Source organism: Amblyomma maculatum, chromosome 6, assembly GCF_055883805.1.
Source record: "Amblyomma maculatum isolate TAMU_Amacu chromosome 6, ASM5588380v1, whole genome shotgun sequence".
Lineage (NCBI taxonomy): Eukaryota > Metazoa > Arthropoda > Arachnida > Ixodida > Ixodidae > Amblyomma > Amblyomma maculatum.
This window is the reverse complement of record NC_139349.1, coordinates 11,718,008-11,740,076: the sequence shown is the minus strand read 5'-3', so window position 1 is coordinate 11,740,076 and position 22,069 is coordinate 11,718,008. Positions and strand designations below refer to the sequence as shown.

The following is a 22,069-nucleotide window of genomic DNA, read 5'->3' as shown; positions in this document are numbered from 1 at the left end:
GACAGTGGGCCTTTAAAGCTTCAGATATTCCATCAGTTAAAATGTTACTAAAATCAGCGAATATTGAATAGAAATTAAGAGGCGTACTCCTTGGAGAAGCCATAAGCACTACTATAGAATGAGAACGTGTGTGCAGTTTCATATTTGTTTTCATATTTTTAGTTGACATAATGCCCACGGTGCCCATATAAATTACTAGGATTGTTTATAGGAAAATTAGATAAAAAAGTCCAAGATGCGATAGCTTTATAAGCTTGAATCAAAGTTGTCCATTTTTTGATATTTCTTTAATTTTGACCGATTTCAAGATAACACGGAGAAAGAATGCACAACTCTGGAGCTTCAAATTTTTGTAGGAATAAAACACCAGGCCCGGATAAAATAGGAAAAAAGCTTCAACGGCGACAAGTTATTAAGTAGCGACAGAATATAGGGCTGAATATTGAGAATTTTCAGAACAAGCGCTCAGCTTTATATTATTTTTATAATTTTAAACAACATAACGCGATACCTTAGCAGTCCGTGATATTTAAGAGGCAGTGAGGATTCTTGCGAGGGATTTTCATAAAAATCTATAGTATATATATTTTTTTAAGTCGGAAGCAAATTTGCGCCTTTTTTGCTTTTTCGAATTTTAGATGATTTTGATGCGCTGTGGTGAACACATTTAGTAGCGAGAGCTCTCAATTTTGTCTGCCATTAAGTAAATAAACAGAATAATAAACAGAAAAAGTTTTAGTGTAAACAATGTAGCGCATCATGCCTGTATGTAAGGTTGAAAATGAAATACACTGCAGCGCGTCGCTCCTGGAGCAATGTTTGCGCTTTACTTTTTGCTACTCAACTGAGAAAACAAAAAACAAAAAGAAAGATTTAATAGTTATTTTAGAAGTACAAGTTGCATAAATTTAGTGTGAAAGAAATAATGGACTACAGAATTTTAGTACGCTAGCAGCAGGTCTCCAAAGCTGCAACATTTTGAAATGGCGAAAACAGCGTTTTCCACCTCTATAGTGATATCTAATTTCTTTCTGAAAAACAAAAAACAAACAACTACAGCGTATTTTGCAAGACTAAAGTTCATTCCTTTGTGCCGAGACATTTGCCCGCCACATATAAATATTTAATTGAAAACAGAAATATGGTCATGGGACCTCGATTACCATTCTCATCTGAACACACCGATATATATTATCAGGTGACGTTCCGTCGTCGTGAAAATGTACTGGATATATCCCTCCTCTGACCGGCTCAGTATCTCTCTTTGCGGTGTCCGCTTTATGAGTGCGGTATACACATTACAGCAGCGCATTTGTAGCGGAACTGAGAGTAAAAGCGTAACATTGAGAAACCGCGCCAATGTCGAAAGGCAAGGAAGCGAACTGCATTGTTGTGTACGTTTCAATGCCACGTGTGCATGCGAAGTGGTGGGGCGAACTCTCGCGGTCTCCTCAAATACTGGCGTTGACGAGGCCATGTACACGGTGCGTCAGCTGCCTTCCTCGGTTCCAGTTGCAAGCGTGCGATAATATCCTTCCAGATCATAATGCATGTATTCTGATATAGAAAGCTTCACACCGCGGAAGACCGATGGCATCAGCACTGCCTTGGTCACAGCTGTTCGCGGTACATATCAAGGAAGCTACTGTGACAGCAATATTTGTTGCCGGTAATACCGGATTCACTGTTGAGAATACCGGAAACTGGGAATATTGAATGGCCAGCCTCGTCGCTCGCCATCTCGCGACTATATAGAAAGCGACCAAAATGTACGCGCAGGGTTGCTCTATTTTGAAGCGAAGCCGTTATCTGGATGGGTGCCAAGACGGCGATGCGTTCAATAAGGACGTACTGCGGTTCGTTTCTCCTTTTTTTAATCCTTCGCCTTTTTATTACTTTTGCACCCGGGCCTCTCGCTGTTGGCGCATCCAAGCAGTATAGCTCAAACGTCGCGCCTGCGCGAAGGTGCCAGTCTCGGATTTATTCTGCACCAAAGAAATTTCCCGCCGCAGCAAGGCGTCTTCACTGACGACAAACAACCAGCGCCACCCATTCGATCCTCGGGCTGTCAAGGACGCGCGCTAGATATATATACCGACTGTATATATATATGCCTTTTTTTTTTTTTTTCCTTGGACAGCAGACGAACAGAATCCGACCTTTAAAAGCTTATAGTATAGCACTAGGATATGTGGGACGTGCCTTCCGCCTCGGCTTTTTCTCTATCGCTCTTTGAGCGCAGCGTGCGAGTAGCGACGCTGGGCGACAAACGACTGGACCATATGCCCTCGGTAGTGGCTTGTTTCTAGCGTCTGCCTGATGGTGGTGCGCCGTTATTAGGCGCGCGAATGCAAATCAAAGACAGGCGACAGATCGAAATGTCGAATCGTCTAGTCTCTTCCGGCCCGATCGACATGCGCGGTCGAAGAAAATGTGCTTGCCCACTAAACCGCGGCGGTGGAGCCATGTTCTCGCGCTGCAACATTTCCACGTTGAGAGAGAGCGCGTGCGTGGTAGCGGAGCGCACGCGCGCGTGTGTGAGAGGACGGCGGCGTCAATGACTCCCTTCCTCTGAGGCACGCAAGCAGCCCATCATCAAAGCCCCACCGGCGACGACATCGACGAGTGTGAATCGTCTCGCGCTTAACTGGGCCGGCCTAACGAGTGCACCCGCTTTCCCGCCCTCCCCCTTCCCGACGACCGCTTCCCGTTAACGCGCTGCTGACACGGCACGAGTCTTTCGCGCTTACGGTCAAGCTTCAGGTGACCGCGGCGGGGGCAAGAAACGCTCACGCTACGACCCAAGGAGCACAGGTGGCAGCGGCATCAAAGGGAACACTCGATTTTGACGTCACCAGCGGGCGCTCTCTGATAACGAGCGAGAAGCATTTTTCTAAGTAGCTTTCCGTCGGGATAATATTTTAGAAGAACTTCTTGTTGGGCGAGTTGGTGCATACTATTGTAGGAAGAAGTTGGGCACAGAACGACACACACAGGAAAATAAACACAAGGTAGGTAGACCTTGTGTTTATTTTTCCTGTGTGTGTCTTTCTGTGCGCAACTTGTTCCGACAATACTTTCGGGATAATGGTTCCCGTTATGTGTTCTTTTAGGTTCCACGTAGAAGTACAAATAAAATCCATGGTTGTTAACTGCAACATCACAGCATGGCGTAGCACCTACATGTCAGCGTAAGATTCAACGCGAACAAGACGGTTGAAACGGAAAGTTTAGTTGAGTATGACTAGAGCTTTAACTTATTCGTCAGCACGCAAACATCGTTGCTTGGAAGTTCTTGACCACTGCGTCCATTATTCTCCTCTAGCAGCCGATATTTCTGCGCTATTGTTCCGGCATCTCATTGATGCTGATCGCACAGTGTTGGCCGACAGCTCCGCTTCTTTGCCTCTGGAGAACCCTTCTCCTGGGACAAGCCTCCACACGAAAGGCAAACAAGAATCATCGTCGTCGATGGGCAACGAGGCACCTTAATGTTGCCAATTCCGTTCCCCGAAGCGCGCACGCACTGTCTCCGAGACACCCGTACTGGCGCGGTGCAGCGAAGCGCCCCACGGCTCCGCGCCGGGATCCACCGCGCTCAAAAAGCAGCGCGGATGCCCGCGCGCGAGCGCCGCGGGATGCGTTCGATGGGGAGTGCCTGGCTAGTCGTGGCGGTGCCTGACACGGTGGCGACAGCGGAACTGGCTCTGCGTGCTCGCCACTGCATCCTCCGGGACTGCGACGGTCTCGCATAGCGTCTCAGACCCTCAACGAGCGCGTTGGAAGCGACGATGAATCGCAAACACGTCTATTGCCTCCTCACGCCCGACTGTTGACCCCGCGAACCATGCCGCATTTTGTTCGCTTTCCAACGACAGCATTTTGGTTGCACTCGCCTTTGCTTCGAAAAAAAGGTTTTCACGCTCGAAATAAGAACTAACTTTCGGGAATGACTTTTCTGAAAGTGCCCCAGGATACCCCGGCATCTACTGCGGCTCCAGAGAGAGAAAGAGAAAAAGAAATCAAATACACACTGGACATCGGCGAGTCGTCCCCGCGGACTCATTCCCTTTCTACCCGAAGACGACAAAAGAAGAGAGGCTCCTGTTCCTCTTGCGAGGTTTGCAGCCGCCACGTCGACGATCGAGCGCGGGCAGTTTCCGCGTTGCTCGCGCGAGCCCGGCTTCACCCTCGGAGGCGGGCTGCACTGCCGCGCGCCTGCTGACCCCGCGATACGAAAGCGCGGTGCTTTCCCACACGACAGAAGAGAAGAGGAAGCTCGTTAAGTGGTGAAGCGTGCTTACCAGGCAGGCGCGGCCTCTTCCACCGGTGTGGAGGCCGGTGACGATGCCGGCGGCGGCGGCGGCGGCGGCGGCGGCGGCGGCTGCTGCTGCTGCTGCTGTGGTTGCGGCTGCTGCTCAACGGCGATGCGGCGAGGGGCAGCCGCCATCGCGGCGTCGGCGGGGAGCGCGATGCTTCCGTTGCTGCCGCCAGGGGTGAACGGGGCGCCCCCGTCGGCGGCGGCGGCGACGACATCGGGCGCCACCGCCGCAGAAGGGGAGGTACGCCGCCCGCCTACGCCGCCACTGCAATGGGAAAAAAAAAAGGGAGAAAAATAGGGAAAATGGGTTGAGAGACGATGACGAGATAGAGGGAAAGATCGTTGCCGCTAGAGACGGCGACGACACGCGGGGTAGGCGGCTCAATTTGCCGCCGGTTCCATCCCCATTGGGATGCCTGCACACACTACACCGGACGACCTATCCCGCAAAACTTCGTTAAGCGCCCATGCATTGGGAAGTAGGTCCGCGACCATGTGAGGATAATATGCCAAGCAGCTTTCACGAATTTCCTTCAGCAGATGTAACGAAATTGATGTGCCCACGTAAGCTTCCCAACGCGACGCTGCTCCTCTCGAGGGGAAACTCAATACCGCCATCCTTCGTCAGGCTGCCCATCAATATTAGACTACGATAGTAGTGTATCTGCATGGTCGACGCATCACAAATGAGAGGTGTGGTGGTCGCAGGCGCCTATAAACCAGCTCTGGGAAATTTCTCGAGGCAACGACTGCCAAGCCCTTACCGCTTCATCCAAGCGGTAGCCGACACAAAAGGTCACGCAAGGCAACCCCACTGCTATACACGTACCGCGTTGCAGGCAACGCGATTGCCAACGAAGCAGGCAGACTGGCTGACCGAAGACGAGCCAATAAATAATGCTTAAAACTCGAGCGAGGGACGGGAGACCAATCTCTTCCGGTTGACGATGACGGAAAGCAATAACAACAACAAAAAATAGAGACCGCGGTCCCGTCCGTTAGGGGTCGAAATGCAAGGGGTGGAGCCATGAGAGTTTTGGACTCCACCCATGCTGCCGAATAGCAAATTTTGCCATTTGAACTTTAAACCGAAGCAGCTTGCTACCCGAATTTCGTTCCCCTCTCCTTTTTTTCTCACCCAACAGCACAATTTAGCTGCGGTGTATACGCTAGGTTACAACTACAATTTCGGTTATGAGTAGCCTATAGGAGCTTTGAAGGGAATTATATATTTTCTCACTGCAAGGCGGACTGATTAGACGCCGTTAAATCGCAATGACCTCATTCCAAAACGGGCTAGAATGACGGGACTTGACACCACGTGATATGTGGCAAACAACGTGGCTGTCAGTTCAGTTCAGGCGTTCAGTCGTGTCCGACTCTTCGTGACCCTATGGACCATGTCACGCCACGCTTTCCGGTCTCTCACTATCTTCTTAACATCACATAACTTCATCTGCAGTGCCTCGAGGATGCCATCTAACCATCGCGTTCGCTGCCTACCCCTTCTCCGGCGACCCTCAACCTTTCCCAACATCAAATCTTTCTCCAGCGACTCCTCTCTTCTCATCAGATGACCAAAGTAGCTGAGCTTTAACTTTAGAATTTGACCCTCCAATGAGCAGTCAGGGTTTATGGTCGACAATATCGACTGATTTGATCTTCTGGCAGTCCAAGGAACTCTCAAGAGTCTTCGCCAGCACCACAATTCCAACGCGTCAATTCTTCGGCGGTCAGCCTTTTTCACAGTCCAACTCTCGCATCCATACATCACAACTGGAAAGACCATAGCACGAGTTATACGGATCTTGGTTGGCAGACTAATGTCTCTGCTCTTTACTAGGCGGTCAAGGCTAACCATTGCTCTCTTTCCCAGAAGCAGGCGTCTCCTAATTTCATGGCTGCAGTCTCCTTCCGAGGTAATCTTGGAGCCCAAGAACAGAAAATCTGTCACAGCTTCCACTTCTTGTCCATTGATGCTCCAGGACTTGATAGGGCAAGACGCCATGATCTTTGTCTTTTTAATGTTCAGTTTAAGCCCAAACTTCTCACTCTCTTCTTGTACGCGCATCAGAAGTCTCTTGAGTTCCACTTCACTTTCTGCCATTAAAGTGGTATCATCCGCATATCTAAGGTTGTTGATACGTTTTCCAGCAATCTTCACTCCAGCTGAAGACTCGTCCAGACCGGCCTTCCTCATGATGCACTCTGCATATAGGTTAAATAGACAGGGCGACAGTATGCAGCCTTGCCTCACCCCTTTCTCAATCGGAAACCAATCAGTAAGACCATGCCCAGTTCTGACTGTGGCCTCTTGCCCTTCATACAGGTTCCTGAGTAGACAGATGAGGTGAATTGGAACTCCCATCTCTTGGAGAGCTTGCCACAATCTGCTGTGATCTACGCAGTCAAACGCTTTCGCATAATAAATAAAGCAGAAGTAAATGGGTTTCTGGAACTCTCTTGCTTTTTCCATGATCCAGCGAAGGTTGGCAATTTGATCTCTAGTTCCTCTGCCCTTGCGAAACCCAGCTTGCACGTCCGGAAGCTCCCGATCCACATACTGCTGCAGCCTACCTTGGAGGATTTTCAACATCACCTTTCTAGCGTGCGAAATAAGCGCGATCGTGCGGTAGTTGGAACAATCTTTGGCACTGCCTTTCTTTGGAATGGGGATGTAAACTGACCTCCTCCAATCCTGTGGCCACTGCAGGGTTGTCCAAATCTTCTGACATAATGTATGCAGAGTGTTAACAGCGTCGTGGTTGATGTTTTGAAGCAACTCAGCTGGAATACCATCAATTCCGCTAGCTTTGTTCTTAGCAAGGCTGGCTAAGGCCCATTCAACTTCACTCTTCAGGATGCCCGGCTCGAGATCAGTAATCACAACTTTCTTATGTTGGGTTTGCACATCCGGGTCCTTCTTGTACAGTTCTTCTGTGTATTCCTGCCACCTCTTCTTTATCTCTGAGGCTTCAGTGAGGTCCTTGCCTCGTTTGTCCTTTATCACGCCCAGCTTGGCACAGAAGCTTCCTTTGATATCTTTGATTGTCTTATACAGAGCTCTTGTGTTCCTTAATTGGCTGTTGTCCTCAACTGCTTGGCACTGTATGTTCAGGAAGGCATTCTTGTCTCTCCTTGCTATTTTCTGAAAATCCGCATTGAGAACCTTGTATCTTTCTCTTTCCCCCATAACTTTTGCCATCCTCCTTTCCTCAGCTATTTGCAAAGCCTCTTCAGATAACCAGTTTGCTTTTTTGCATTTCTTTTGCTTTGGAACTACCTTAGTAGCAACTTCTTGTATTATATCACGAACATCAGTCCACATCTCTTCGGGCTCTTTGTCTTCTAGATCTAATTCTTGAAATCGATTCCTCACTTCCACAGCATATTCTAATAGAATTTGATCCACATCATACCTGAAAGGCCTTCTAGTTTTCTGCGTTTTCCTCAATCGAAGCTTAATTTTGGCAACAAGAAGCTGATGATCGGTGCCACAATCGGCCCCAGGCCTTGTTTTTACTGCTTGTATAGCGCTTCTCCATCTCTGCCGGCAAATAATATAATCGATCTGATTTCTGTACAGACCGTCCGGTGAAATCCACGTGTACAGGCGCCTCTTGTGCTGTTGATAAATGAGTATTCGCTATGGTCAGGTTGTTTTCTTGACAAAACTCTACTAGCCTCTGCCCAGCTTCATTTGGCTCACCAAGACCGAACTTGCCTGTAATTCCGGATATTTCTTCACTCCCGACCTTAGCATTCCAGTCTCCTATGAGAAAAACGACGTCTGATGATGGGGTGCGGTCTAAAAGGCATTGTAGGTCCGCATAAAATCTCTCAACGTCAGCTTCTTCAGCAGCAGTGGTCGGTGCATAGACTTGGATAACTGTTATGTTGAAAGGGTGACCTTGGATCCGAAGTTAAATCATTCGGTCGTTTTTGGGGTTGTACCCTAGCACTGCTTTGCCCATTCTGCTGTTTACTATGAGAGCGACCCCATTCCTTCTCTTGGATTCGTGCCCACAATAAAAGACATAATGGTCGCCGGAGTTAAATTCTCCCATTCTGGTCCACTTGAGCTCGCTGATACCCAAGATATCAATGTTCAATCTGTCCATTTCTCGCTTGACGATATCCAGTTTACCTTGCGTCATAGATCTTATATTCCATGTTGCTATGTGATATATCTCCTTGCAAAATCGGACTTTCCGGTCGCTTCCCGACACATCCACAACTGAGCGTCCTTTTTGGCTTTAGCCCAGCCGCTTCATTCGTCCTGGAGCTACTAGGAATCGCCCTTTGTTCATCCCCAGTAACATGTGGGACGCCTTCCAACCTGGGGGGCTCATCTTCCGGCGCCATATCGATAATGGTATTGTGACTGGCCATAGGATTTTCTTGGCAGGAAATACTGGAGTGGGTTGCCATTACCTTCTCCAGTGAATCACATTTTGTCAGAACTCTCTGCCGTGACCTGTCTATTGTGGGTGGCCCTACAGAGCAGAGCTCACGACTTCATCGAGTTTCGCAAGCCCCTCCGCCACGACAAGGCAGTGATCCATGAAGGGGAACGTGGCTGTACTAGCAATATTAATGAACCCATAGAACCTTTTTTTTTAGAATAAGAATAATAAATAATAGACGATTCGGACACCGCAGATACACTCAGCGAGAACCATCGTGGCTATCCGTTACCGGCATCATAATAATTAACCGCGTCATGTTCACAGCTGAAAAGCTCCTCTCCAAATTCTGTCCAGTCATGACTGTTCCGAGGCAGTCGTGGTCATTTACGGCACAGTTTTCGAGCAACACCGGAAGCAGAGATGCGAAATGAGAAATGAGGCATTCGCCGACTGCGGCGTTCTCATTAATAAGGACGGGTCTACTATTGTGCCAGATGTCGAACAAGAGTTTAATACCTCCAGTGAAATAACACAAAATACCGAAAACGGCCAACTAAAAAGATAATAGGACAGTTGCGGGAACCTCGTTGAACGACACGATAAGAAAACTTGCGTGTAAAAGTATCGGAAATTATAATGCAAGCCAAGAAAGACAAAGAAACCCTCAGCAACATATTTTTTTTTTCCCCAAAAAAGAGTGCAGAAAGACATGCGTAGGTATGCTTGTGTATCGCAAGAGAGTTCATTTGAGCCAGTGACGAAGGAATAAATCTTAAGCGCGTGAACATACAGAACGCACATATTAAAACTATCAAACGGCAACAAGATACAAGATCACGGGAATCAGCCAAGCCATGGCCGATAGGCTAGCCATTGATCTCTCGAGATGCGTCCGTAAAACGTACGGCACAGCTATAGCGTAAAACTACACCGAAAACAATTCTTAAATAAGGAAACAGAAGTGGCGCACCTTCACAGTTCTAGTATGTATATTTTTTCTGTGTAGGCGCACCGGTACAGTTGCTTTTGCTTTTTTTTTTTTTTTTTTTTTTTGAATTTGCTATAGGGAACCTGCATTGGCTAGGCGGCGCTGCATTTGTTCCGCAGCGCCCCTAAAACATGTTGCTGTTAGCCGCTTGGTTCGCGATAAACGACCGAGAATATTCATCACTCTTACAGATACAGATGTGATAACGTCCTTGCCTAGGCGCTGTAGCCAGTTACCTGACACGCCATGCAAATCTTCGACAGAGCGTACAATCTGATCCCTGTAAGCTCATGCGGGTGGCGTGAAAACGCCCTACGAAAGCGCCTTAAAGGTATTTGCTGTTTTCGCTGGGATAATATGTGTTACGGCGCGGCGATCGACACAGCAAACTTCACTGTAGGCTGCCTATACCACACCTCAAAACCTCCTTTGAATACTGGGCACATTTTCTACGCACGTGTCGATCGCACTGCAAATCACACGAACCGTTATGGGCAATAGTGCGTATGCAGGGAACACTTGGAGGAGGCGCCGTGCCGAGAATTATGTCCAAGTCTGGGATGTGAAGTCCACAACGCACAAACTCTGCTATTCGCTTAATCATTTCTCCTTAATATGTGCCTCTTATTTCGCACATACTGATTACCGTTCAATCATAGGCTGCCGAATTACGCGCAAGTTCACTCGGCGGCACAGATAAAAAGCGCCGCTTAACCAAGCCGTATGAACGTTGCTGCGTGGCCCAAAATAGCGTGTTTTCATCTCGGGATGCAAGCGTCCTGAAGGTTCGAATCCAGCCGCCCTCTCTGTTCAAAATGAGAAGCGCGAGCTAGGCGGCTATATGTCATGCGATTCCATGACGTCACACAATTCGAAGACCAATCGGCGTCGAGCCACGTCAGCCGCGAAAAACCACCTGCCAGAGCCAAGGTATATTATACATTGCCAGAGCCACAGGCCAGTACATTTTCGCTCACAACGCCGACGCCGGAGTTTCCCGACAACGGCGTTTTAACGGTGCAGCAGCGTTAATGCAAGCCGAGCACCATCCTGCGGGTTCGCGGTGCTGTTTATCGCGTGCCACTTGTGCCTCGGCTGCCGCAACGCCTACAGAACAATCAGCGAAATCTCTCGCAGCTTCTCGCGCTTATCTCGCACGACGGGCATATCAACAGCGACCGCGGCCCTGCCCAGCTCGCCGGCAGGGTGGCGCACATGTATAGGACCACAAGTGGCGACGAGAGCCTACGCAAGAGCTACAGTTAATAACTTGGAAGCTGAAGATAACGTGCAAATGCCCTATAAAAACTTGAGAGCGATAGCACACACACACGTGGAAGGAGCACCTTACAAGAAGCCGGGCTACAGAATATTGTTACAGCGCACGAAGTATTGCAGGCACTGCGACCGAGACAGTCATCAGGAGGTCTTCCTGACACAGACCGGGGAGGAAGACGATTCGAAATGCAAAAATTGCGGCCAAAAAGACACACTAGATCACATTACTAGGAAATGCGCTGACTTCCCAGGCGCCGGCATGAACATTAATAGTAGAGAAGCCCGGGAGGTTTGGCTGCGGAACGGAGACCCCGCCATTCAGCAGCCCCCCCCCCCCCCCCCCCTCCCCTTTGTTTGGTCTGCGTGCCGGGGCGGGAAACGGAGGGCCCCTTTTCGGTGGAAAATAAAAGCTTGCATTCAATCATTCCACTACGGCGCCCATCAGACTGATGTCCCTTTGGGACGTTAAGCCCCACATATGCCAGACTACAAACCAAACGACGCGATACGACACTGCAACACACCGCACACCCGCACCATGTCGCATTTATAACCAGCGGTAAAGCCTTAAAGGGCACAGGTAGCATTTTATTCTTATTCAAAATCGATTCTGTGTATATTTCTGGATCTGTTGGCGTCTGCTCGGCAGAAGAGGCAGCAGTTGCCGAGAAAATGTGTTTTAAAGAAACCTTTTTTTTTTCCGCCTCTCCATGCACACTCGAGACGCCATTACTGAAAAAGGACTTCGCGGTCACCAACTGGAACTTAACGGCGGCATAGCTTTGAAAGAGTGCTTTGACGTCACTGCAATGTGTTTCGAAAAAAACGGTCTATTTGATTTTGTTGACCTTTTATAGCTAATAAAAGGTCAGTTTTGAGTGGACTCTTCTTAGTCCTCCGGGGCACAAGGGGCTTTAGCCGGTTGCGACGGAGGATCCATCGCCACTGGGGTGCCTTGTCTGCCCCCCATCGTTTCTTTGGCAGACGACTGCTGATCTTTCTTCTTGCACCCCTTCCGACCCTCCTCTGTCCACACGAGGCAACGGTCACGACTCAGTTGGAGCCAGTTTGTAGGACAGTGCTTTTTCTTCTCTCCTTTCCTTCAAAAACACAACTTTTGCTCCCAGACCAAGAGAGAGAGAGAGAGAGAGAGAGAGAGAGAAAGCAGCTACAGAACAACGTCAAAGATATGAAAATATTTTGTAACAGCTAGCATACTTCTCTTGTGTTGAAACTTATTGCACTCCTGTAGCTATTTTTTTTTTCTTTCAGTGTAGTATTTTTCTGTTGTCTGTAGTGTGCTTCTTGCGGCAACTACAGAAAATCCGATATTACTAAACTGTCTGCCATCACACAGTTTCAGAGCCAAAATCCGCCCAGAAATTCTGTTCTGATAACAGAAAATTTCCTGTACTTCTTCCCCAGTAGTGGGTTTTCTTGGACTGCGGTAATAGTACAGCTCTACCGCAAACATTATCGTCAGCGCCGCTTTATTAACCTATCCGGTCAGCAACATTCAGAGGGAAAACGAACCATGCTGTGGTTCGTTATACAGCCCCTCGTGCCCCGTCTGGAAATAAAATGTTTGCCGCATAATACAGAATAGAAATCGGCTGATGGCGTTAAATTAGGTCATTTTCAAATTTCTCTGTGACACATATTCAGCTAATGTTGCGTCCTGAAGCCGAGCAGTCGACAGAGCGCGACACTTCAATCGCAATACAATAGCGCTTTTGCATTTTACGCCACTAACGCAAACGCGGGGGATTCGAACCCGAGACTCTGTGTTTATCAGAGCATTTGGTAAGCCATATATAATGGTGGGAGGGTGCTTGCGTAGTAAACAGCAAGCCAAACTGAGTTTAAGAGTCAGGATAAACTGAGCATTCCTGCACGACGCACGTTGCTTCCAGAAACAAGCAAACGAAAAATAAATATAGAGAAATTCAAGCGACTAAACAAATCACCGTGATTACCAACACGTGTATTTCTGCATCAGATCGAACGCGCGAGAAAAATGCGAAGCTTTCCTAACGATTTCCTCGCAAAACTGTGACTTGCCGCCACGCATCACGAGAACGCAGCGGTTTTCGTCGTGCGCTTTGCCCTCTGTCGTGCCCATCTCCGGGCGGTAGACACGCGCTGTATCTGGGAGTTCCCAGTATAAGGTCACTTGTAGCGTTCTCTAGAAGCTGCACAGATAGCGAGGACGTTAGCCGGTTACCGTACACCAGACGTTGGATACAATGATTAAGCTTTTGACAGGAGAGTGCTCTCCACTCAGTTCGTAGATAAAACACTTTGCCCTTCTTGAAGATTCCTCGTGTTCTTTCACGCGGTGGTAAACGAGCCCTTGAAGCTACGTGATAATCCCTCACGATGTCCAGTATACTTTGTCTCAAACATCGGGTGACCGTAATCGACGCGCGACACGCTCAAACTCACTTCGGCAGCGAGGGACTCTGCATGCCTTCGGAAAGTGCTTTGACCCTCTTTTGACCCTCTCAGGGTTAGCGGACTGCCTAACGACAGTGTATTTAGGAAAGCATACCGCGGTGATAAGCTTTCCTAAATCCGAAGGCGAACTACATGCTCGCTCTCGTAGTATGTAAAGCAATTTCGACCTCCGTGATCACACAGCGTTGCCGTCTTTACTGAAATACCAAGCTTGCACGAAGAAACTCACGCGCATATCCGGCAACTTAGTTCAAACCAGGGGCTGCTCTGGTACGATTCGTTTTGCGATTCTAGCCTTCGGCAGTTAAGGGAATTGGTTTCTCGCTTAGACTAACAGTAACGACGACAAAAGTCGAAAATACGAACGACAGAAGAGTTAAAAACTGAACGGATAAAAAAGAAAAATCGCAAAATACGGTGCGTCGCAAACGGTAATGCACTATCATGCTCCCACAATGAGTCGAATTCTATGCTCCGTCATCCCAACACTATGGAACGACCCCGTGTCCGTCGCTGAGTCACCTAGCGTTTGGGAAACGGGGGGCATATCGATCACAGTCCTCGACAAATTTTCAGAGAACAGCAGAGCGCCTCCGCAGGCCTGCGGAGGCGCTCTGCGTCAGTGCGCAGCATGTCATCATCATCATCATCAGCCTGATTATACCCACTGCAGGGCGAAGGCCTCTCCCATATTTCTCCACTTAACCCGGTTCTGTGCCAGCTGCATCCACTTGACCCCTGCGAACTTCTTAATCTCATCCGCCCACCTAACTTTCTGCCCAACTTTCTGCCGCAGCATATAGCCAATAAATAATCCAAAGACCTGCAAAGCAGCGGAAACCGTTAATATTATTACATAGCGCCGAAAATCGGTTGTTAACATTCCTCCAGATCGAGCAAACAGGGGATGCTAGGACATTGACGACGAAGACAAGGCACGCGCCTTTCAACGATCCAAACAAATCGCTCGCGGTGACGTTGCGAATTTGAAACTTTCCTTCTCCAAATTAAGTTAGAAGACAAGAAAGAAACGGCAATCGTCCTTTTCAGCGCGTACGAAATTTACAACAACGACGTGCAAGTAGGCTGTCATCGAGCTAACACTATTATTCATTACCGCATTTGTTTGTTTTGTTTGTTGGGCTTTAACGTCCCAAAGCAACTCAGGCTATGAGAGACGCCGTAGTGGAGGACTCGCACTGACATCGCACAGCTAACGGGCGCCTTGGTTTTCGTCTCCATCGAAACGCGGCCGCCAAGGTCGGGATTCGATCCTGCACCCTTGGGAGTCGAGCGCCGTAGCCACTGCGCCACCCCGGCGGGGTTCATTACTGCATTTGACCCTACGCGCGGTACGCACGGGCACAATATTGATAAGTGGAAATACTACGTTCAACATAGTGCCTTTAGACGCGCACTGTATTCTATTATAAAAAAAAAGAAACAATGAAAATGTATGTGTGCGCAGAACGCTCTATTAAAAACACGAAAAGCTCACAAACTTTGGGAATTCACACACGCCGCTTTCTCGCTCCTGGAATCGGAAAGGTTTAACGTGGATAAACTTAGCATTGAGGGACTGATCTATGTACGAAAGTAACTGGCGCAGTTTATATAATTGGTAGATGTAAACGGCGTCGTCGCTGTCCTCTCGCCATTAGTTGCCAGGGACACGCTCGTGAGGAGAAACGTGACGTAAGCCGCCCAAGTTGCCAAGAGCAGCGCTTTAACCGATACAATGTGCTTTTGTGGCTTAACTCGAGATCCAATGGCCCAGGAAGGACGGATTAGTTTGGCGACGCACCGAATCGATGAGCCGGTAGTCCTCATAAAATAGCACTGTAGTACTAAGAAAACATATGCGCCCAATTTAGTGACCATCTAAGGCTGTTTCCGAAACGAAGAAACGTTTTCAAACGATGAATCGGAGATTTCACTGCTGTTGCCGATGCCCTTCCTTCGCAGTAGTGACGTGAGCGCACAGAACCGCGCGTGCGAAAACTAAACTATGCGGCATGAGAGAGAGAGAGGATATAAAAAAAAAAAAAAAAATAGGGCGGGCGCCGGCGGTGCTCTACGAGGTAAACCTTCGCGGTTTGGCTCTGTTGCTTTTGATTCAGCCTCGAGCTGTTTCTTATTCAATGTGGCCTAAGGTAATCCGACACGCGACGATTGCGCAGGTTCCTTTATGTGACCACAGTGAGATAATGCACCTCAATTTAGTGAGCGCTGTTCATAAACGCCGTATTCTTTTCTTTTTTTTTTCTTTTTTTGCCGCACATTAGCGGAAGCAGTAAAATCCGTAATTTTCGGATATTACTTCAATACTGGGAAAGGAAGCCACTCTGTACGACTTTCGTAAAAGGGCAGCGCGGCCAGCAATTTGTAAGCACTAGTTTCAGTTCTGTTCACGCTAACGTGTTTCAGTGACCTTTTGCGCAGAATAAGCAGAACGTTGAAGGGGGGCTCGTTTAGATACAATTAAAGGAACCAACAGTCTACAGCAGTAGACTGTTGGCTCTTTAGCGCAGACGTGGCACAAAATCGAGTAAGAACCAGATTTTGCAGAAGCATGTAGCAGGAGCTGTCTGGCCAACTGGCACAAAAATTTTACCCCAGAGTACATTCGCTGCTTCCCACGCTTTCATCTTGTTCCTTCTGCAATCGCTCCTCTCCCACATTTCCTCTAAAAGTACGAGGGACGTTTCCCTCCCTCAGCTTTGTCACCTACCTTGTGGACGGGCGCATCCGCAGCCGGGTAGCACTATAAGCCTAGCTATTTAAAACGCACACCCCTAATCAGCCAGGCGAATGGCAAAGCGAAGCGAAGCTTGTTCGGTTATGAGTTGGAACTATAACCACCTCCCGAAGCCGAGGCGGATGCCCAAGCCAGTAATGCGTCTATCGTTTACTTCCCTAACCCTTAAATGTACTGTCACGATCACAATATTGCGGGACGTGGGAGAGCGTGGCAAAACTGCGTTCTGCGCCTTCTAACGGCGCCCGTCCGCTCCAGTTACCCTCGCAGGCTTCTCTGTACCCTTACTCCTACCTTGCGCTCAGCAGACGCAGATCGAAACCGGCGCCAGGTGACGCTTTGATATCTAGCGGTAGCATGTGCCCCAGCCGCCATGATGAGTGAAGCAGATATCGCTTCACTCATCGCTAGATATCAAAGCGTCACCTGGCGCCGGTTTCGATTTGCGTCTGCTGAGCGCAAGGTAGGAGTAAGGGTACAGAGAAGCCTGCGAGGGTAACTGGAGCGGACGGGCGCCGTTAGAAGGCGCAGAACGCAGTTTTGCCACGCTTTCCCACGTCCCGCAATATTGTGATCGTGACAGTACATAGGGTATTTCCCCTTTTCCTCTTTGCCGCCAGCCTATGCGAGCGGACAGCGCGACACCCAGGAACGAACTGACCACAGCTAACGCTCTCAATGTAACGCCCGCGTGCTGTGCCAGTAATCTGCGGCCGACTGGGCCAGAGAAGATCACTGCTCCGTATAGCTACTGCGGGATCACTTAAAGATAATGATGACAAAGACCATGTGGAGTGCAGAGCAGATAAGCTAGTTTTTAAAACCCCTTCGTCGTGCTGAAAGGGCGGGGGAATAGGCTAGCTTATCACCATAAACGTCCGTACTGACCTCTACGAAATTGAATGGACTGGCTGCATAATGTAACTTGGAGCGCCAACAAGAAGTCTGCGCTCGAATGGAGAGACTGATTGATTGTACGTAATTATGCACCAGTTCAACAGTTTGGTTCATTTGCAATGTTGTAAAAAAGGGTCCCTAATTATATTCGACAGCCCAAGTTTAATGTGCACTGACACTTGCACAACCCAGGCAGCAGCACACAATTGCATGACTGCGGCCATTAAACGACCGAACACTGTATTGTGGCAAAAACGCACGTGAATACATACAGGACGTTAATGTCAGCTCGGAGGGATGTTGGCGTTGTGGTGACTATTTCAGAATACAAACGAAGCCTGAACTTCGTCATCATCATCATCATCATCATCAGCCTGACTATACCCACTGCAGGGCGAAGGCCTCTCCCATACTTCTCCAATTAACCCGGTCATGTGCTAGCTGCATCCACTTGACCCCTGCGAAATTCTTAACCTCATCCGCCCAATTAACTTTCTGCCGCCCCCTGCTACGCTTTCCTTCCCTTGTAAGCCAGTTTGTTACCCTAAGCGACCATCGGTTATCCTCTCTTCGCACTACATGTCCTGCCCATGCCCATTTGTTCTTCTTAATTTCAACTAGAATGTCAGGAACTTGAGTTATTTCTCTGACCCACACTACATGCTTTCCATCTCTTATCGTTACACCTACCATTTTCCGTTCCATAGCCCTCTGCGTTCTCCTCAGCTTATATAGAACCCTTTTCGTTAAATTCCATGTTTCAGCCCCATAGGCGAATATCGGTAGGATGCAGATGTTGTACACTTTCCTTTTGAGTTACACCGGTAAGCTGATAATGTTTCAGTACCTACCAAATGCGCTCCATCCAAATCTTATTCTCTATAGTTATTTCCTTTTCGCGGTCCGGATCTGCGGTCACTACCTGTTCTAAGTAGACATCCTACCAGCGCTTCACTACCTATTCTTTACCAAGGCTGTTGAACGTTACCTGAGTCTTCATCGTATTGACTTTTCAGGCCTACCTTTCTGTTGTTTCTGTCTAGATCATAAATCATTTTTTTTTTTTTTTTTTGCAGTTCATCCCCTGAGTTACTTAGAAGGCAATGACATCAGCGAAGTGCAGATTACTGAGGTCTTCCCCATAAACCCTTACCCCCAACAGCTCCCATGCCAAGTCTCTGTAAACTTCCTCTAAGCAAGCTGTTAATAACACTGAGGAGATTGTGTCTCCTTGCGTAACACCTTTATTAATTTGAATTCTATCACTTTCTTTATGCACAACTATTTGCTGTGCAGCCACTATAGATATCTTCCAGTACTTTAATATATGGCTCACCTACACCCTGATCTCGCAAACCTGCATGACTGCTCAGGTTTCGACCGAGTCAAATGCTTTCTCGTAGTCCGTAAATGCTATATGTATAGGGGTTGGTTATATGCCGAGCAATTTTAGTCTGGATGTGATCAATGTTGTAGACTATACCTTTCCAAAATCCTGCCTGATCTTTTGGTTGATTAAAGTCTAAGGTTGTCCTGATCCTATTAGCGATTACCTTGTACATAACGAATAGTTAGCTGATTGGTCTAATTTTTTAAGTCCTAGCATCCCTTTCTTATTAATTAAGATAATGTTAGAGTTCTTCCACGATTCCGGTACAGTCGATGTCGCAAGGCATTGCGTATACAGGGTGGCCAGTTTTTCTAGCATGATATTCCCCTGTCCTTCGACAAATCTCTACCTAATCCTTCCCAGCTACTTTCCCCCTTGCATAGCTTCTAAAGATTTCTTACCTCATCCTTCGGTATTAGCTGATTGCTTTTGATTTGCGTCTGATTGCTTTTCACTACTGCCAATTTCATTTTTGTCCTAACTACTTTCACTACTGTGGAGGTCCATATAGGACTCCCCGGCTACCTTGATTACCCTGTCCACATTTCCTGCCTTGTGTCCCTCACTGCATACATCTGATTTTTGCATATGCCTAATTTCGTCGTTACCGCTTCCAGGCTACGACCTTTATTAAGAGCATGCTCAATTTTCCCCATGTTATACTTCCTTATGTCGGCCACCTTGCGCTTATTATATTTGATATATCTGCCAATTCTATCCGGTCTGTTGGTTGGAGGCTTTCATACTGTAGCGTTTCTTAATCAAATCTTCCGTCTCCTTAGACAGTTCACTGGTACCCTCTCCAACAATTCTACCACCTACTTCTACTGCGCACTCAGCAATTATATCTCTGAAATTACTGTTCATTGCTTCTAGGCTAAGATCGGCTTCCTCGGTTAGTACTGAATATCTATTCTGCAACGAGAGTCTGAATTCTTCTGCCCTCCCCCTCACCGCTAATTCATTGATGGACTTCTTCCTCACAAGTCTGTTCCGTTCCCTCTTCAAATCCAAACTAATTCAGACCTTACCATCCTGTAGTCACAGCATCGAACATTTCCGCTCACCTCTAAATTTTGTACAATTCCAGAATTAGAACAGAGAAAATCAATTTCATTCTTAGTCTCCCCGCTAGGGCAATTTTCCAAGTCCACTTCCGGTTCTTCCGTTTGCTGAAGAAGGCATTCATGATTCGGAAGTTATTGCGTTCAGAAAACTCAACTTATACCCTCCACTACTATTCCGTAACCCAATTCCGTAGTTGCCCGCTGCCTAGTCTCCAGCTTGCTTTCTGCCTACCTTGGCATTGAAGTCGCCCATCATAACAGTACACCGCGTTTTTCTTTTCCCCATTGCCAATTCTACATCTTCGTAGAAGCTTTCGACTGCCTCGTCATCATGACTAGATGTAGGCGCGTATGCTAGTACTGCCTCCAGTTTATACCGCTTATTAAGCTTAACTACGATGTCTGCCACCCTCTCATTAATGCTATAGAATTCATCTGTATTACCAGCTATATTCTTATTGGCAAGGAAGCCTACTCCTAGTTCTCGCCTCTCCCGTAAACCTCGCTAACACAGTACATGCCTGTCCTTCAGTACAATACATGCCTCATTAGGCCTCCTAACCTCACTAACCGCTATGACATCCCATTTCATGCCCTCTAGTTCCTCTAACGGTACTGCTAAACTAGCCTCACTAGCTAGGGCACTAAATGCTGCCAGAATCAGTTTCCAATGGCGGCCTGTCCAGAGCCAGAAATTCTTAGCACCCTCCGCTGCGTCACAGGTGTGACAGCCGCCATGGTCAGTTGCTCCGCAGCCGCTGGTGACTGAGGGCGGGGGTTTATTAGACTATTCATAGGAGGTAGACGCACGCCCTTATTGTACTCATTGCAGTTACCGACTAGAGTTAAGCTTATGTTCAGATCGCGATTGCTCATTGACTACGAAGGCACAAAGGTATGCTTCGGATGGTGACAGATATACACAAGTAATCCCCGCTTTTACCCTAAGCAGGCAACTGCGTCAATTTGCAAAGGTGGAAAGAAGTGAAAAGTTGCAGAGAACGACCCTTCAGCCATTCACGTGAGTCGTGGAAGTACGCGTTATTTCAGCGAGGTCGATCATCAGTCGGCTTTATTGCTTCCCGATTTTCGCAAACCAAATTCTGTTGGAAAATCGAAGTGCCGCGTAGGCAGTGTGTCACAAACGCGACTCACGCGACGATCCGCCTCAGCTTACTTCAGCACAGCGTTATCAGGTCTTCATACTGGAATCGTGGTAGTCCTGACATGTTTTCTCAAAAAGCTTCGCAATCCGCCGTTCTGGACATGTATGCGCGATAGGGGAAATGCAGCAGCAACACGTGCCCGTCCTTGCCCCTGCGCACACGTCCTTGAAGCGTGCGCGGTGTATGAAATGCCGACAGGCGACGCACGGCTGCGGAGCGAGCCCAACAGTATTACTAGCCTGGTGCATCGCCGACTGGCGGTGCGCTTCTCACGATGAAGGGCTCTTTGTTCCACAGGTGGCTGACACTCGCGGAAAGCCATTGCGGGGTTTGTCTGGCCGCGTGCAAGGGGAACAAAAAAAAGGAGAAAAAAAAAGGGGGGGGGGGCTGCGAAGTTTCACGCGATGATCTTCACTTCAGAACTACTACTACTACTACTGACCTGAACTCCGTTAGACGAAGCGACTAACCGAATCCATACACTCAAAGGCAGCACATGACTGTTGGACGCACGAGAGCCAGATTGCTCCGCGCGTTCTCATTCCAGACTGGCAGAGGAAGGACTTTAAGCCTGGGCGTGCAGGCCACAGCTCCAGACGCGCCCTACACTCTCCGAATCGACGCCTGTACGTGCCCCTCAGATCGCCCAGTTTTTCTTGTGCCTTTGTCAGAGAAGTGAAATGATCGCAAACTGTCGCCTTTAGTAAAGGGAGCAGTCGTTTGGATATCACCAGACAGTGGCACTCACGGTACACATGAGCACGCATCCAAGGTGGTCAGAATTGATCCGCAGCCCTCCACTACGGCACATTTCTCCTCCTCTGCGTCGTTTCACTTCCTCCTTGCCTCAGGGCTCTGCCGAAAGTCCTTAATTTCCTTGCTACGATTTCCAAAAGTAACGAAGCAGACCCAAAATACGAGCACAGAAAGAAAAGCATCTGGCTTCGCAATAGTGAGCGCAAAGTCTTAAATGCACTTAACACTGGGATATATTATTCTAAGCATCTTAAAAAATCAAATACGCGAGTGAGAAGTGTGCAACGCAGATTCGCAAGGAAATCGCGCCAGCCGATGGCATGAAAGCTCCGGGACAGTGTGCCCTTCCGAAGGCGAGACCAGGGCTCATGAATGAACGGGATGCAGACTGAGCTCGGCCACGACGAGTACGACATGCAGGAGAAGCCGCTCACCGAGAAGGAGCAGACGGCGTCTGCTTTGGCCGAGGCTTGAACGCTTCGAAGATAATGGGCGCCATGGCAGCGACGGGCAGGCCCACCATGCCGCGGCTCTGTTGTGGAACACTCATCCACTGTCCGTTCCGTGCAGCAAACTTGCGCG

General features: G+C 48.3%; 1 protein-coding gene across 6 annotated transcripts in view; it reads right to left on the bottom strand.

The window, feature by feature from the left end:
- Nucleotides 1-22,069, bottom strand: part of LOC146185077 (protein Aster-B-like) — a 128,862-nt gene that overhangs the window by 46,784 nt on the left and 60,009 nt on the right. For all 6 annotated transcript variants that reach the window (XM_084606058.1, XM_084606060.1, XM_084606057.1 and 3 more), the window contains exon 2: nucleotides 4,305-4,586. In XM_084606058.1, the coding sequence (XP_084462184.1) occupies nucleotides 4,305-4,586 (282 nt within the window). The remainder of the gene's footprint in view (nucleotides 1-4,304; nucleotides 4,587-22,069) is intronic.